Below are 18703 nucleotides of genomic sequence, written 5' to 3'. Positions count from 1 at the left end.
TTCCTCCTCCTCCTCCTTCTACTTCTTTCATTGATATTATGAATGGAATATTTTCCCCATAATATCTTCTAAACTGTTTACTATCAACGTGGAAATGCTATAGCTTTTTGTTTTTGTTTGTTTGTTTTGTAAAGCACATATTTGGCCATTGGCACAACTCTTGTTGATTCTCAAAATTTTAATTGATTTTCTAATAAGTGTGGTTATTGCCTACAAATATTGATAGTTTTATCATATCCTTATTCTTAAATGCTCTCCTAATTTGGGGTTTGTGTTCTCCATATTCTTCATTTTTTCTCTTATTTTCATAACTTTGTCCTTTTCCTCTGCATGCTTGAAGGGCTCAGGTTTTTTCTGAATGTTACTTTTAAGTTCGCCACAAAGTAAATTTCTTAATAATAATGATTTGAATTCTGCTGTTGTGTTTTGTTTCTCACATTTTACTATAAAAATTCAATCATACAGAAAAGTTTAAAGACATTTACCATGATCTCCTGTATATATACCACCAAGATTCTCCATTAATGTTTTATTAAACTTGCTTTTTCACAAATCTATCTAGCTCTCTATCCATCCATTAATGCATCATATATTTGATACACTTAAAAATAAATTGCAGACATCAGTACACTTCCCCTAATTATTTTAGCATATTATTAACTAGAATTCAATAATTGGTTAAAGTTTTTTAAATGTAAAATCTACCCACAATGAATTGGACAAATGTTAAGTATACATTTGCTGAGTTTTGAAAAATCTGTACACCTGTGTAACCCAATCACTAAAGATATAAATCATTACCATCACCCTGGAAAGTTCTCTTGGTTATTCTGGTCAATTCCTACTCTCACTTCCCTCTAGGGGCAGCTACTATTCTGGTATTTTTCATCATAGATCAGTTTTACCTCTTCTAGAATTTCATATAAATTGAATCACACAGTACCACTCTTTTTTGTAAGGACTCCTTTCACTCAGCATAATATTGTTGAGATACATCCATGTTTTCATTTCTCTTTGGTAAATACCTAGGTGTGGAAGTGCTTGGTCAACTATTATAATTTTTAATTTCCTTAGAGTTCTTCCTTATCACACCTGGATTCACCTTCATCTAAACTTATGGGTGTTGCACCCTACCTTGTGTTTTCATATCATTTGCTTTCTCTTGAGCTGCACTTATTGTGTCATTGAATCTATGTGTTTTGCATCATATTGAAATTGCCAGTTTCTAAATACTTTTTTTTCTGGTTCTTAAGTATTTCCAGAAAACATATTCTGTATTTGAGTTTTCAGGTTAATTATTCATTTCTTTGTTTAGTAACATTTTGGCATGGATCCCATATTTCTTTTTTTTCTTTTTCCTTATGCTTGAACAAGGAGAGATTGGTGCTGACCGAATGTTTGCTAACTGGACAGCTGAATTGTCTTAATTTTTTCACTATTTTGCATAATGAGTTACAGCTAATAGCAGGTGGATTGGCATCACTCCTGGTGCAATTCCCAATTTTTAGCATATATTCATGAATATGCTGGGTAGAAATTTCTCTTATGCCCATGGTTTATTGTCTGATCCTTTGAGCTGACGTAGCACTTGGAAAATCCATAGTATTTGCTGCAACTGTGGTGCTTTCTCTACCGCCTCCCCACACATTTACTGCTTTGTCTGTGGATCCGTACACTCCAGGTCTCCATGGAACCCCACCAATTTCCCCTAAACTCGCTGCCTTGCAGGTTGCTATTGATTGCAATCTGGTGGAAGTGTAACGATATGGGGGAGAGGGGGACTGAATCAATTCTCTAGTCAGCACAAAAAAGTAGAATCCTTGGATTGAGGGGTGGTTGCCTAGAATCCCATTTGAAACAGATAACTGTTGGCCCAGCAAGAGGGTAATCGGTAGCAGAGAAAAGACACTTTTGTTATTTTCTTCAGTCAGGTGGAGTTCTGCTTATTCATGAAGTGAAACAGAATGAGGGCAAACATTGTTTCTAATCTATCATCTTTAAATATAATGGGAACAATTTTAGAATTCTGAAAGGTGTTTATTGATCAAACTTGGATTTTAGTGTTGTGTGAGTTTCCTTATTTTTCTGTGTTTTATTGAGAAGTCGGAAAATATAGCATTAAAATTCGCTATCCTGATTTCATCTTAAAAGTGAATTCCTGATAATAAATTTTAGAGATATCATGTACTAAATCTGAAATGATGATGATGATGATAATAATGATAATAATAATAATAATGGCAAGCACATAGTACTTGCTATGCAACAGGCACTGTTGGATAAATTAATTTATTTATGTGTAGTCCCTTCCTAAAACGTGAGATCTCTGGGGCAGTGGCATTTATAGCACTGGCATTTAGTAAAGTGCTTGACATATGGTCAGTACTCAATAAAATTGCATTAATGGTGACATTGGGAACTGAGCCAAATATTTAGCTGAGAGAGAATTTCAAACAGAATGAGAAAAATCATTTTCTCTATTTCTGTCACTGTGTGTCTGTCTAAATCCATCTCTAGCACCTTGTCTCTCACCCTCCCTCATTTAGTCTATGGATTGTAATGGGAATTGAATGACTTTTAAGATAGTTTTTAAACAAAGATGTATAAAAACAATTATTTTTAAAAAGATGGTTTGAAAGAAGACATCACCTTTAAAAGATTACTAAGATGGATATGTTGATTCATCCAGCGAGATCCTATGATGCTGGAGGCACCCTGTGCAAGATGCTGCAGAGCGTGGTACCCTGATGGCCCTTATGGTGCTCCAACATAGCCATGTAAACAAAGAAATCATTATACAGTATACTGAGGGCCATAATGAAGGTATGAATAAAGCATGAAAAGACCAGAAAAATTTTCCAGATTGGCAAAATCTGTGAGGTAAACTGTATAGCTATTTAGCTATTTTAATGATGAAAAACTATTAATATCCCAGAGAGGTTAGTAACCTCTTCAGCTGATTATTGGTGAATGATCAAAATGGATTTAATTCTCACAAATTTAATCTGGATTAGCCTAGTAGACCAGTGACCTTTCTGCATTTTCATGTTGCTTCCACAGGACAGCTTTCTTCTTCTTTTATTTTTAACGATTTTTTGGATGTGGACCATTTTTAAAGTCTTTCTTGAATTTGTTACAACATTGCTTCTGTTTTATATTTTGGTTTATTGGCCGCGAGGCATGTTAGATCTTACCTCCCTGACCAGGGATCGAACCTGCACACCCCCTGCAGTGGAAGGCAAAGTCTCAACCACTGGACCACCAGAGAAGTCACCAGGACAGCGTTCTTAAATCTTGAAGAGAAGACTCCTCAAGGCTGGATTCCAGCTCATTCTGCCTGACCTAGGAAAGCATTTCTTTGGGAGAAAGTCTCTTAAATGCCCCTCTTGGGGCTTGTGATGGCTAAGCGGGGTGGACCGTCCTTCCTGAGACCCCTTCTGATAGGGCTTACATGAGAGATGGCTCTGGGCAGGAGCTCAGTGGATCCCTCAAAGCCAGCTTGGATGATAGTCATGAAGTTTCTTTCCTCCAGGTCTCTTGTTTGGTGTGATATGTACCTCCATGGCTGTGGCTGCATCCCTCCTGGGGAGCGTTGTACAGGTAATGAAAGAGGAAAAAGACACATTTGATTTTGTAGCAACATTTTATCCACCTTCTTTTCTAATACTTTCCCTATTCCTCCAAATCCCAAATGCTCATACTCTCCGATACCAGGTCCAAATTACACATACATGTAAAATTTCAACCAAAATTTCTTTCAAGAGGGGAAACTTTTAAAAACTAGTAATGAGACTCAGTGACAAGGTACACCGTAATAAAATTAGAAAACCTTTTGAAATCCAGATCTGAGAATGTATGATCCTGAAATAAAAGTAGGAATGATAATCTTAGCAGGAAAAACAATAATTACAATTGACATTTATGGAATGCTTGTGTTCAAGCTACCGTCCCAAATGTATTATCTCATCTCATCCTTGTCACTTCTCTACGAGGTAGTATGATTAATGTACTAATTTTACAGATGAAGAAACTAAGAAATAGAGAGGTGAAGAATTGCCCCAAATTCACATAATGAAAGAGTGGTGGAGCTGGGAAATGGGCCCGCCCCTACCTGTTATCCAGGCTGACCTGTCTCCCATACGTCCAACTCCCAGTACCGTAAAATATCAGCACTAGAAAGAGCCTCAAGGATAATCTGTTTCAACATTCATTTTGTAGATGGTTACAGAAAAGAGTGAAAGTATCCTGCTCAGCTTCTCACATCTGGTTAGTGGCTAAACCAGGTTTACGACCAAAGTCTCTGGAGCCACCCCTCTTCCCTTCCCAAATTGCCCAACTCACAAAGGACCATTAGATAAACCAATCTTCAGATTCTATTTCAACCCTCTCTGTCCCATTGTGTCATTGTATAATTTGAACATCTTGTGTACTTTCTTGGCATGGATTAGGTTTTCAGTAAATGCTGCTTAAATGAAGACATGAACAAGAGTGAGTGAATAGTCATCACTGACTTTTATAGAATGTGTTTTAGTTCCCAGAGCAGTGTATCTTGCTTGATCCTTCCAATGACTACTTACATAGGTTCCATTATTTTCTTTTTCAAATTCAAGGAACTAAGTCTAGGGGAGATGAGTGACATGATAATTCACTTTCTATATAAGAGAAGTTGTGGGGCTGAAAACTTGATGTCCTCTCTGCTAAGTATGAACTTTTTAAAATTACAGATGTTTGGTGATTTCTTTACAATTTTTTTTTTTTTTTTTTTTTTTTTTTTTTTTTGTGGTACGTGGGCCTCTCACTGTTGTGGCCTCTCCCATTGCGGAGCACAGGCTCCGGACGCGCAGGCTCAGCAGCCATGGCTCACGGGCCCAGCTGCTCTGCGGCATGTGGGATCTTCCCGGATCGGGGCACGAACCCGTGTCCCCTGCATCAGCAGGCGGATTCTCAACCACTGCGCCACCAGGGAAGCCCTCTTTACAATTTTTGAAGCACTTTGATATCGACCCATCCACGCAGCAGAACTGGTGGGTTGATGAGGTTTGTCTTTAGTGACCTCTGCAGCATTTTTTTAGGTTTATTTTCTCCCATTTCCAAGTTGCCTCTAATGCTTTGTGCCCCTTTCTTTTCTCCCCTTTATCTAATTATTATTTACTCTTAAGAAAGTATCACCATGTTCAATTTAGTGAGGATTTGAATCACTAAATTGTTTCCTTCCAGAATTATTTGCATATTAATCTTGTTTGCCATTGAGTTATGAAGGCTCTGGAATAGATAAGGACTCCTGCAAGACTGGTGTAACACATAAAACTTATAATGAAGAGGGAGTTGTGAGTGATGCTCTCGTTGACTTGTCCTTATTCAGATAAGTATGCTAGGCTCACTTTCTTCGTTGGTTAAAATGTGTTCACACAGTTTAGGGGACAATGAAAATACTGATGTGTTGTTTCCTAGGAGAGATATTTGTGTCTAAAATGGCCCCCTCATTTCTCCGAACACATCTGACTTGACAGGTGCAGAAAGACTTTAATCCCCCTATTTAATTTTCCAAACAGTTTTGCTAGGTGTAATGTAATGCAATAATGTATTCAGGGAATATGGAAGACTGAAACCAAACATCCCATAGGTATACAGCATAGAGCCAGATTTAATTTCATGTTCACAAAACAGACACACAGTCATGGCGTGTGTTTGTTGGTGGTGCTGGGGGTGGGCAGATGTCAGCTCCTTAAACAAAGGCCCTTTCAGTGTTTTAGTTTAGGATTTTCAAAGTGTGTTCTAGAGACCCTCACCTTGGGAAATGCTTCAAGAGTGACAATTTCCAAAGTCAAAGACTTTTGGGAAATGCTGCACAATGCATTCCCCTTTCAGAAATCCACAGCACACAGTAACATATCGAAGGCTCTGGGAAGACCTAGCAAGAAAGCTGTTTCCCTTTAAATATGTGACCACAGAACCAAATGCGGGGAGAAGAGATAGGAGGTAACAGCAGCAAAGATCTGTTAACTAGTGACTTGCGGAGCTCCCTCCGGGAAAGGCCATTCTGTCCATTATGCTGTTATCCTACTGACCTTCAGCTAGTTCTACCAAGGCTTGCGATGACCTCCAGGAGTATTCTTTTCTCAACTTAAGAAAGTGCTTTCTTTTTTTTTTCTTTTATTTGGGGGGAGTGGTCTTCCTTCCTTCCTTCCCTCCCTCTCTCCTTCCTATTTTTTCTTTCCTTCCTTCTTTCCTTCCTTCCTTCCTTCCTTCCTTCCTTCTTTTTAAGTATAAAAAAAGTACTTTCTAGCTCTCAAAACAGTCCAACCATCAAATGGCCCACCTCAAGAATCAGAGAGCTCACTAACAGGGTAGGTAAGAGGATAATGGTAAGATTATAATAGTAGATAATATTTGGGGGACCAATTATCGTGTGCTCCAGAGTGCCCAGGCACTATTCAGAGGCTTCTTTTGGATTCCACATTGAATACTCTCATACATGCACACAAAAACAACCCAGGAAGCAGGTATTTTGATTCCCACTTGACATCTGAGAAAGCTAAGACACAGCAAGGCAACCTCAGTCCTAGAACACACTTTCTGAGCCATTGTCCTTTCCTGGCAGGAGGGGCTTAGGTGAGATTTGGCCACTGAGGTGGAGGTTGTCAGATGAGCTCTGTCTTCCTCCAATTAAACACGCTTAATGACAACAAAAAAAGAAAGATAAGAAATTGAGGTTAGTTTTGTACATTACAGAAATACATATTTTTCAAATCCAGAAACTCTTTGATTTATTTCTCTTTCTAGCATGTGAAGACTTTTTCCCCCCTGGGGCATATTGGCTAAGGACTTTGTAAGAGATTGTTCATTTTCTCTCCCACAGGAGGAAATAAACATTTTTCCTAACTTATTGATTCTCCCATATAATAGCTAATAAATTAACTTCCAAATTCAGCAACCACAGCAACTATGAATTAATACTATCAATCAGCAGAGAATATGTCAAGAATATTAAGTATTGACGTTAGGGAAAAGTATCTACTTTAAACTTATTTGCCTCCATCTTGTCAAAGATCAATCTGTATCATTGACTTCTCTAAAAATTATCCTGGAAAAACAATCATAACAGTGCATTGTAGCTCATTTTTCTGGATAAATGAATTTATATTGCAGCTGGAGTGGACTTGAAGGCCCCTTAGTCCTATTTCTATTTTTTATAGAGAAAGAAGACTCTCTGAAGTAAAATGAATCTGAGTTAATAACTGAAGGTTCACCAAATTATGTGTTATGTGTGGCAGGGCCAAAATTTGAATCTCAATATTCTCTTAGTGATGGACTCTTTCAAGAATTTTTTCCCCTTAAACAGAAAAAGGAGACCATGATGGTGGTCTGTGCTCTTGACTTTATTTTTTATTTATTTATTTTTTTTAGGTGGGACTTCTCTTAGGAGAGAAAATGTGGGTTTCAGAGCCAGACAACCCTGGATTAAAACTCTTAAATCTCATCTCTGCTACATTCTAACTGAGAGTATACTTTTAATATATTTTCTCTCAGTCCAAATTTCTCATCTATAAAATCCAGTTAGTGCTACCAACTAAGCAGGGTAATTGTGGGGATGAAATGAAGTCATTTATTTAGAGTGCCAGGGTATTTCATCTTTATTATCTGACACATAGGACACGTAGGTGTGCCTGACGAATAGGAAATATGTATAAAATCTTTAGAGCATCCTTCCTTATCACAGCCACTTTATCTAAGAGCCCTGCAGTTGTATTGATAGAACTAGACGGGGCTACATTGCAGAGTAGCTTTGTGTGTGTGTGTGTGTGTGTGTGTGTGTGTGTGTGTGTGTGTGTGTGTGTTTGCGCGCACGCGCACACACATATGTGTGTACATGCTTCCTTGCAGGCATGTCAGTGCCTGTGTATGTTCAAGACTTCTGCAAGGCCATGGCCCAAGGCTATAGGATGATAGAAAACTAGCTTAATTAAAGCCCCTAACCAGTTCGCCGGGTTCAATAACTTAGAGGTTAAGAGATATAGAAATGCATTTGCCAAACTCTCTCTATATCCAAAGGAGATAGACCCATAAAAATGGGATATAGGATATGGAATGTCCAATGTCCAGCCCATCATGTCCCAACTTAATGCTTCAACATCCTTGAGGTATTCTGGTGGGATAACAGGAGTGGGGTAACAGTCAATTGTTATTATTAAAATTATAGAATTATTCAAACTAAATTAGAACAGCCGGATCAACTACCTGAGATATTCAACGTAAGTTATAGATGTATTTATTAGGTACATTATTTAAAAAGCTTTTGATAAGATAGAAAATATAAACAAATCAATAAGTTCCAGCTTGAGGGAAAACTTATTCTACCAAATCCAAATTGCCTCTGTTTGTTTACACACACGTGCACACTCTCACACACGTATGTTTGTAGGCGTTTTTGGTGTTTTACATACACAGTGCTTATTAATGAGCCCAGAATGGATAAATGATTTCCAGAAAGCACATGATTAATGAGTGGCACAGTCAGGACTAGGACTGTAATTTATCTCAGGTCCAAGAAAGGGGGTAATCCTAGGTGGGCCACAGATTCAGGGGAGTGTAGTGTTGATCTGATCTGCTTTGATCCACAGGCTGCCCTCAGCATCCACGGCATGTGTGGAGGACCGATGCTGGGCTTGTTCTCTCTGGGAATCCTGTTCCCTTTTGTGAACTGGAAGGTAAGTCTCTCACACCCCTCTTCACACTCCCCAGCTGAGAGTGGGCCCCAGACATTTTCTCCCTTCTCTCAGTCCTCCTTGGAAATGCTATTTGTCTTTGCCAGAAAAAAATGGGGGCTTCCTTCTACAGCAGAACTAAATAGAACCCCAGCCTTCCAATCTCTGACTTCAGTGAAGCTGTATTAGGAGCAGAAAGCCAAGAAAGTAGTGGTCTTGAAATACCATATGTCATGTCATCAAACCTGATTCTTTAGGGTTTAAATTGTCTTCTCTAAATTAAGAGCCCACAAAATGAAATATAAAATAGATACTGAGATCAGACATAGCTTAGTTAAAAGATGATTTTGAAAACTTTAAAAACGTAAATTTTCTTTTCTATATTTAGCTACCCAAAATTATAAGTAATTTAATTAATTAACTAATTTAAGAAGGGGAGAGGAGACCAGCCTGGTATATTCTGACAGCCGAATCTTCTTGGTGTTGTTGGCTGACAAGCTAGTGGTTTGCCTTTAAGTAAACGTTGGTTGGATGACTGTGTAGTAAACATAAATCAAAAGGAACATTTATTTGGAAAAATAGTACTGTAGTAATATTTTTAAATATTTAAAATATAATTTTTTCAATCTAGCAAAATTGCCATTTGTCATTTATTGCCATTCATCCACTTACATGCAAATCTTTTTAGAAAGTCTTTAGACTCTAGGAAACCTGACTGTATGCATATTTTTATTTATTTAGTTAGTTTTTCATATTTTAAAATATACTATAGGAGTCTTGATAAAGCCCAAGCCACATGGTATACCTATTTATGTCTCTGTGGCTACCTGACCCTTATTGACCTCTATTCTAGATAAATCTTGTGTAGATAGGTAAAGAGAGTGGATAGATGTGAAACATTTGGGAATTTGCAGTGCTTCCTTGAAGTCTTATTAGGAGAAACTTTGTTTTAATCAACTTTTCGGAGACTGAGGTTGACAGGGATAGTTTTATTCTTGCGGCGATAATATAAGGAAAGGTAATTTCCTAGCTACAAAAAAAAAACGAATAACTAGCAACATAACAACTTAGTGCATTCTAAACATTAATTTATCTATGTTAGCAAGTTACAGTCCTGCTATTTAATCCAGGAAACCACCTTGTTCTAGATAGAGGAAAGTAAGTAATACCAATTGGGGTTACCTCTCCCCTTGTCGTTAGCCATGGCTGATCCTACTAATCAATCATGGCTCTCTTTCCACAGAATGTGGATGCAACCTCAGAATCCTTCTCAGCACGGCTCTCCAGGCAGCTACTATAAATCAGTGAGGGCTGACTCTCCTACTGAAGTCCATTCACCCTTTACTGGTAGGCCAGGGGCCAGCACACTATATCCCTCAAGCTAAATCTAGCTGATCTCCAGTTTTTGGATGACCTGCAAAATAAAAATGGTTTAGTCATTTTTAAATGGTTGTCAAAAATCAAAAGAAAAATAATACTTCATGACACATATATATTATGTGAAATTCACCTTTCAGTGACCACAAGTAGTGTTACTGGAACACAGCCACTCTCCTATGTATATATACTGTCTATGGCTGTTTCTGTGCTGTGATGGCAGTATTGGGTAGTTGTGACAGACACTGAATGGCCCACAAAACCTAAAATACTCCTTAGCTGGCTGTTAAGAAGGTTGCAGACTGCTGGTCTAGACCAAGGGTCCAGGTATTCAAATCATACACATTGCTTTAGTTTCCCCCAAACTATAATGAACAGAACATTCTGGTGCTATAATTGAGGAGTCTTTTTTTCTGAATAAATAGAGAAACCAACAAGTTGTTTTCTGTCACAGAGAAGGCTCAGCTATCTGGCAGAGACCAACAGCATCCAATTTTCGTTTCCAGTTGTCCTGATCCCTGCTCGATTGTTCTGTTTCCTTTACAGGAGAAATGACTCATTGACTTTTAACTTTTTATCAAGAAGTATGACCCTTAAATGACAGGACTAGTAAATATACTTGCTAGTAGTTAGACTCAAACTAAAAACTCCAAACTTGGGAGTCAGAGGACTTGAGCAGAATTACTTGGGAAGAGCTATGAGGGTAAAAGTTTCTATATAGTAGCTTATAATGGCTGTCAGTGAAAAATGACCCCAGCATCTCCATTTTCTGAGGTTTTCCTGAATTTCTGAAACTCTTCTACTGGAAACTGAGGTTCAGCAGATGTTTAAGTGATGAGGAAGAACCAAAAAGGAGAAAAAAAATTCCTGCTAGAAATTTTACATATAATGACCACAGTAAAACCCTCCAATGTCTTCATTTAAGGAACCATTTATTCCTAAGTAAAGCTACATTGTGGGGGTTGAAGGCGAGCATTGTAAGTGGGCTGTTTCTAGCACATATGGCCAAGATCTGGGGTAGAAAACCAGAATTCCTGAGACACAAGACTCCTCATCTCATTATTCTTTCAATGGCTTTGTCAAATCTCTCATTACTTTTTTTTCTTTTTTTTTCTTCATTAAGGGTGCCTTAGGAGGCCTTCTGACTGGGATCATCTTGTCATTTTGGGTGGCCATTGGGGCCTTAATTTACCCTGCACCAACCTCCAAGACCTGGCCTTTGCCTTTATCAACTGACCAGTGTGTCCCATCAAATGTGACAGAATCAGTGCCTCCACTGCTGTCCAGCAGGTATGCTGACCTTCAGTATAGCATCAAGTCCCAGAGAGAGGGTCACCAGGTTAGAGAAAAGTGCATTCTTCTGTGCTAAGTCTGAGGAGACCATCTTGCTCCCCTATGAGAATCGCTCTGGGTGGTACCCAGCATTGAAGAGTGTCTGGGGGCTCCAGCTTTCTGTAAATATCCATCCCTCTGCATCCTGATGCCTGAGAGTGAACTTGGCAAGAGGGCTCATTGGAGGTCTGAGTTCTCAGGTCCACTATGTTGTTTCTTCCTTACTGCCTGTGCTTATTCTATCCTCTTTTCTTGGAATGCTAAATCCTAGCCCTAACTGCCTTCTTTGATTGATTAAAACTAACCATTAAAAAAAAATAAGCTGAGGCATCATCTCACATATCAGCCTGGGTTTGACACTTTTTCTGAATATTTTCCAAATCCTTTGTTCCTCTCCCACCATGGTGTTCTAGCCTATTTTATGATTGCCATCTCCTACATGTAGACTTCGTGGCCTACTCATCTTTAATCTCCAGTGTCTGTCACAATTTCTGGCACTAAATCTGGGCCTTGTAAAAGTCTGAAGAATAAATAATGCAAAAGAAATGGAAGGCATAGCCCTCATTGCAATTGTGGTTCAGTAGCAAGACTTGTAATTCACAGATGGATTGGGTTGAGTGGAATATAAAGTACAACTAGTCTACAGTCGTTTTTTAAAAAAAAATAATCAAGTGACAAAAAGTTAAGCTTTGGGGGTTTTGAGAGATGCCAGTCCCTAAAATGAACCCTCGGCTGTCCTGTAAGTCACTGTGCATCATGACTTCACACACACGGAACTGATGATGTGCCATTGTTCTCTGCAGACCTGCCATCGCTGAGACCTGGTATGCGCTCTCCTACCTATACTACAGTGCAGTAGGCTGCCTGGGATGCATGGCTGCTGGAGTAATCATCAGCTTTGCGACAGGTCGGTTACATGCCTTCCTCTTCTGGGGACCTAGGAAGACGTGGGCTGGTCTCACACACTTCTGGACTAGGCAGCTGTCTTATGGGTCTGAATTTGGGTCCACCACAAAAAGCCCTTTTTCCCAAAGAGATATTATCTACTTTCTCCAAACTGACATGTAAAAGCATCCCCCTGATTATTGTACATGTGATTACTAATATGTATAGTGTATTCTTAAATAGCCCCCATATATTATTAAAAAAAGATGTTTAGACACATGGCCCTCAGGGGCCTGAGTAGGAAAAATCCTTTGCAATATATCAGTAAGAAAATTAAATATTAAGAGTGGTTCTTCTCCCCTTCATCTCAGTTTTTTCCTCATAAATGCCTTACTATCTCATGGGTCAGCCTTTATTAACCTACTAGATAAGCAGAGGAGAGTCTTACTGTTGCTTTTGCATATGGTGTCCTTCGGAGGCCACTCCTCTAGGCCCAGGAGCTCTGCAGTGAGCAGCTTCACTCTACGCCATTTCTGGCACCAGTGTTGACTTTCCTGTACCTTGAGCCATAGTCCGTCTGATGGTTCGGTGTCCTTTTTATGCCAAAGATCATGAAGGATTGGTGGGGGAGGATGGCATGAAATAGGCCCACTGTAATCTACTCTGCCTCCTTGGAGTATGCAGTTTAGCTGAATCAAATATTAAGATATTCTAGTTTTCCACTACCATTATATAGTCACAGGCTATACGGGAAGTCAAGATTCCTACTTAACACAAAATCTGAATGGCAGTATTCCTGGTGACTAGAAACACTATGTGCAAGCTCCAATGCCTTATTACTCTGGGCAAGAGATCACCAGCTCTTCATTTAAATTTAAGCCAATCTTGGCTATGATAAGGAATAGAACATAAATTTTGTAACCCCAGCCATTCATGTAGTAACAACTCCCCAAATATTTTTCTTTATGGAAAATGGGCTCAAATGAAAGGTGGTCTATTTATGGTGCTTAGATTTTTGCCTCAGTGCCCCAACAACCATGGAGGCTTCCTTGATCCTAGTAGGATACACCTAGACTTATCTGTTGAGTGGTCAGTCACCTTTAGAAGACAGCTAAAGTTTTAGCTGCCGGTTCCAAAGCAGGTATTGTGGGCATCATAAATTCTAGGTATTTTCCTAGATGCTTGTTGGAATTGACATGTTCTTGTGTTGATGCAGCAGCCATTATGTTGTATTTAGATGGAAACTTCTTTTCCATCTTGAGCACAAACAACTGTACTTGTATCAACCCTTGTGTTTTATTTTTCTACAAATATCCAAAATCTTAGGGAAATATCCTTAACACCAAAAGGAAGCACTTTATCAGAGGGTAATTATGACACTTGACCAAATCTTTGAAAATAGTTTTGATCCTTGCCTCCTGGTACCTATCTTCCAAATGAGGCCCTAGTTCTATCTGAACACCTTCAGGTCTGGTCACAAAGGGGCTTTCATAAACTTTCTATAACACCCAGTGAATCTTTAAAAATGTCTTAAAATGTTAACTGTTTGCAGGACAGGGTCAGTGGGGAAGCCAGAGGCCTTTTGTGGGCCTGCTCATCGTGTGTCATATATTGTCTTGTTCTTGCTATTTGTCTTGCTTGGTCTTAATAGGTGATAATTTCAATTCTGCTTCTTCTAGATGATCTAGCACTTCAAATATATGCTATTTATGTTACTCATAAAATAGAATTATGTCTATTTTGATTAGTACCTCCAGATAGTTTATATCATTAATGATTCTCTGCATCAGCTATTAAAAGGTGATCTTGGCCCAAGATATACTTTAAAGTTTTTGTTATTACTGGTAAAATTCTACTGGGCAGTTAAGAGTTGTTTTCCTTTATCTCGTTAACCTTGTGAAATGAAAATACCATTTCCTAAATCAAGAACAAATATCTTCATCAGTTTATCAGGTGGCCAAACCTCCCACTCTGAGGACACTGTGTGGGTTTATTCTAGTCTGGTTTCCACTGCACAACAGTTTGTACTTGTGTGAACCTTCCCAATTTGTTTCTTCATGTATCGTACAGCTACAGGTCTCAGATATAAAACCTTTAGTTATCAATTCATTAAGTTTATCTCTTAGGTCGGGGGTCAGTAAACTAAGAACACATCTGGCCCATTACTTCTTTTTATAAATAAAGTTTTATAGAAACACAGTCATGCCCATTCATATACTATTGTCTCTGGCTGATTTCACTCTACAAAGGTAAAGTTGAGTAATTGCAAAAAAGACCCTCTGGCCATATGTTTACCGTACACATATATATGATTCCTGACAATTTAGAATGTAATCTATAACATTTCTCTGACAAGATCATAGATCCAACACAGAGGTTAGTAAACTTTTTACGTTAAAGGCTAGACAGTAAATATTTTAAGCTCTGCTGGCCAGAGACTCTGGTTCCACAACAGGGTTGAAGGAATAGGACATTGAACAGGTATGTTTTAATGATAAGGAAGGAGATGACAGGGAAGTCCAGAGTAGCTGGAGGGAACATGAAGGTATTCCTTGTTCAGGATGCTGGCGTGAAAGGAAGAAAAAACTGTAAAAATAATCTTCCTAATTTCACTAATATTGATTCTGATGACCTCTAATAGATCTGATTTGGTGGAAAATTGAGAGCTTTCCTAAAGGAAGAAATTATATAATTCCTGCAATCTCCTCTGCTGGCCTACAAAGGGTACTAGGAGGGTTTTTCAGAATAAATATTTTAAAATAAATATGTTGTTTCTATTTGTTTATAGCCGTGAGTTTGCCTGACTTGACAGTTTGTGGACGTTTAAAAGCAAACTCTCACTTTTTTGAGCAGTTACCAATTTCTGTATTTTAACCAATCAGGCCTCTTTTCACCCTTTTGCTAAGAAGTGACCTGCTTCTCAAGTGGACAATGCTTCAATCATCAAAGAAACTCCTGGAAGCATGCAACAACTTACCCATTTTTCCTTTTGTTAATAGGTCACCAAAAGGGCAAGGATATTCAACCGCTGCTAATTAGACCAGTTTGCAATTTATTTTGCTTTTGGTCCAAGAAATACAAAACACTGTGCTCTTGTGGTGTTCAGCATGACAGTGGAACAGAGCAGGTGAGCTGATGTTTGAGCTTCTGAACAATGTGAATTGGCTCAAAAGGATTCCCTTTCTGCCCATTTAAACCATCTGCAAGGCTGGGTGCAAGGAGGGAAGGCAGTGGATATGAGAACCTGAAAGAATCTGGGTTTCCACTTCAGTTACCTCAGCTAACTAGTTTTTAAGCACGTAAATTATGTTGATAGGTAAATGTGCCTTTGGGCTGAATTGTCATTGCAACTGATCAAGTTCCAAAATTCCCTTTAATCCCTGTGAGGGTAAATTCTAGGAAAATTTTTAAAAATTAATAATAGAAAAGGAAGAAAAGAGGGGGCACATCTAGTATAATGGTGAAAAGCATGGGCTTTAGAGTCAGCCCTCGGTTTAATCCTGGTTCCATGTCTAATTTTCCTTGGGTGAGTTATTTAACCTCTTTGGAACTTCAGCTTTATCTGTGAACTGGGGGGAAACCATGCACCGTGATCTACACATGAACATCTCCAGTGTGCCATGAGGTGTAAATATAAAGTAAGATTTATTGGTGGAACTTCTTAGGTAGAGAAGTGACAGGATACACATAACCTCCCAGCTCTCCCCTTATCCTGCTGAGAATTGTGTTTAGGCCACACAGGGCTAGGGACATTGTTCCAGTGCTATTAAGGTCTAGAGACACGGTCTGAGTACGATTAAGGTCATATCAGCCCAAGACCACCAGGAACAGCCTGTGATCAGACCAAATTGGACTTATTGACTTGATTCATACAGCAAGGGGACAGGGCTACCCCAGGGGAACCAGGGAGTGCCACCCTCAACAAGAGGGTAAGGTTCGGGTTCCCACTGAAAGATTCTGAGAAGGGTCTAAGTCAGAGAAGTGGGAATGAAGATAAAGCCACCTGGGGCAGCACTGGTTAAAGAGCAGCAATCACTCAATGAGTTATTACGGCATCCGGTAATTCCAAGACCTTGGGAGAAGCACTGTTTCCTGTTGGAGGTGCAACAGGTCTTATCTGTTTCTGTCCTCTCAGCCTGATTACAGGCAGACATTTTCTTTCTTTTTTAGTGAGGACTTATTATTGTTCTTTCAGACTCAGATATTTTACTCTTTCAGTACTTTAGGAGTGAGACTCTTCGCCCTTATCACAACTCCTAAAATGTCATTTGCTTTCCTTCCCCAAAACACCATAATAACGTGTATGTGAAGTAAAGCTGAGTTTCATAGTTTTGCCATGAGGATTATTTATTTCATGCTTATCTATCATTTAGTTATTTTCATATTTATCTATCATTTTTTTCCAAAGGGAGAGGCCTAAGCAAGATTCCCTCAGTTTGATTTGGAATACATTAAGACTATCCCACTGATATGTGTCTTTCCGTTTTCCTCAGGAAAACCTTGAGAATGGCAGTACCTGGAAACAAGGGGATGAATCTGTCTTACGAAACGGCCTCAGGCGAGAAAGCCTGGTCCATGTTCCAGGCTATGAGCCCAAGGACAAAAACTATGACAACATGGCTTTAGAGAAGATTACCCATTTCTAAGGCAACACACACACACACACACACACACACACACACACACATCACACAGCCCACATACTTCTCGCCCATTGGTTAGTAGACTTCTGTACTTGCCCCTGCTAGAAGACAGGGATGTCTAATATGAATTTACACTTATTTAAGACCACAAATAACATGACTGTTCCCCAGAATATTCTGAAGGTTATTCTTTGGAAGACCCCACTTTCAGGTGAGAAAAAACAGCCAAGCGTTAAGTGCCCCGGCAACTTCCTTTTTGAATAAACTAGGGCTTGATTTCATCATAGTGCAAGAATCAGTCTCCTTGCTTTGTGTTATAATAAACTTCAGGGATTTTGTTTGTTTGTTGGGTTTTTCTGTAGTTTTTTTTAACCATCAAATATGTTGGAGTTTGCAGGAGGGGAGATACATATTAAATGCTTCTCAGCTACTGCTGATAAGACAAGGGAATGGCATCCACCCCAGCACCCCCCTTCACATATATGTGAACTCATGTCACATCCCTGCATCCTGCGGGTGCAGTTAGAACACTTAACTGCTTTTGATCCCTCCCCCTAACCCACCCACACACCTTTAAGTCCTCTTCCAGTCATTCTTGTGATTACAGCTGTCCTGACCAAGCCTTGAAATTAATTTTGCTCAGCAAAGGAGAGGCTGGTATGTTTGGTAAGTAGGAGTAATTATAACTAAATACTCTGCTCCCTTTGTGTTTTTAGTGTAGTATTTCTTCTTCCCTTCTATCACCTTACAATGAAAAATTCAGTCTGTGCTCAGTAAGAAGTCTGGAGTCTTTCTCCAGGGCAGGGTAAAGAGGAAAGGCACATCCTATAGGAAGCTGTTAGGACAATATTGTGTAAAAGAACCTTGCAGATAGATAGCTTACCAGCCCACAGGGGATTTCAGTAGCCCTAGGGTCTTCTTTGGTGCCAAAGGCTTTGTCCACAGGATTTCTACTCTTTTTGTTCAGCTCACACCTGAAAGCTCAATGCATTCCATCAGGCTAAGGTGACAGAAGTAAAGATCTTAGTAGTTGAACTCTAGAAAATAATTGTTAAAGTTCTGGAGTAAGAGGGGACCACAGATCAAGAAGTGAATTAATAAATGGAGAGGCAGTGAAAGCTTTTTGAAAGAAGCAAAGAAATAAAATCCCTAAAGGGTAAAAAAGAACCAGTGCCATTTGGGCTAGATCAGAGGAAAGATAGTAGGAAACAAACCAATGTCTCAGTGTCAGGTATATTAGCGCAGGTGCCAGATATTTATTTTGGTGGCCAGATAAGATCAAGAGGCCTAGAAAGAATATGTGTCAGCAAAGTAAGAAGAAATGGTCCAAATAGGCAGGGATAAGGAGTCCCAAAGGCTGGGTGGTTTAAATGTTACCCAGGAGGAGAAAACTTTAAAAGAAGAATGAGATAGGGGAAAAATTTTATGAAACTGGTGTTTATTAATACGGAGAGAAGCTAGAAAGAGGGGAAAAACAATCAATAGAGGAATTAAAAAAATAGCTGGAGTTTATAAGCCACAGTCCATTGCTTGCCTTCTCTTCTCCAGTCTCAAAGAGGAGGGGAAATAATAGGAGACGAAGAGAAAATTGGGCTGTGGTTTACAAGAGAAATGAGAAAAATACATTTTGAAATAGGAGGAAAGAAGTGAAAAGGGAGTACACTGGGGAAAATATCTGAAAATGAGAAGGAAAAGAATTTCTAAAAACGTTTTTGAGGTCCAGCAAGTTAATGAAGGTATTGATCTAAGTATTTGCAAATT

At 39.0% G+C, this 18703-nt stretch overlaps 1 protein-coding gene across 1 annotated transcript in view; it reads left to right on the top strand.

Moving 5' to 3' along the window:
* The window catches only part of SLC5A12 (solute carrier family 5 member 12), a 44714-nt gene extending 27769 nt beyond the window's left edge, over positions 1-16945 (top strand). The window contains exons 10-15 of the mRNA XM_007108524.2: positions 3533-3600; positions 8622-8708; positions 11206-11372; positions 12218-12321; positions 15299-15426; positions 16793-16945. Of these exons, the coding sequence (XP_007108586.1) occupies positions 3533-3600; positions 8622-8708; positions 11206-11372; positions 12218-12321; positions 15299-15426; positions 16793-16945 (707 nt within the window). The remainder of the gene's footprint in view (positions 1-3532; positions 3601-8621; positions 8709-11205; positions 11373-12217; positions 12322-15298; positions 15427-16792) is intronic.
* The last annotated feature ends 1758 nt before the right edge of the window (positions 16946-18703 follow it).

This window comes from Physeter macrocephalus, chromosome 16 (genome assembly GCF_002837175.3).
Source record: "Physeter macrocephalus isolate SW-GA chromosome 16, ASM283717v5, whole genome shotgun sequence".
Taxonomy (NCBI): Eukaryota; Metazoa; Chordata; class Mammalia; order Artiodactyla; family Physeteridae; genus Physeter; species Physeter macrocephalus.
This window is presented reverse-complemented; position numbering and strand designations above follow the sequence as displayed.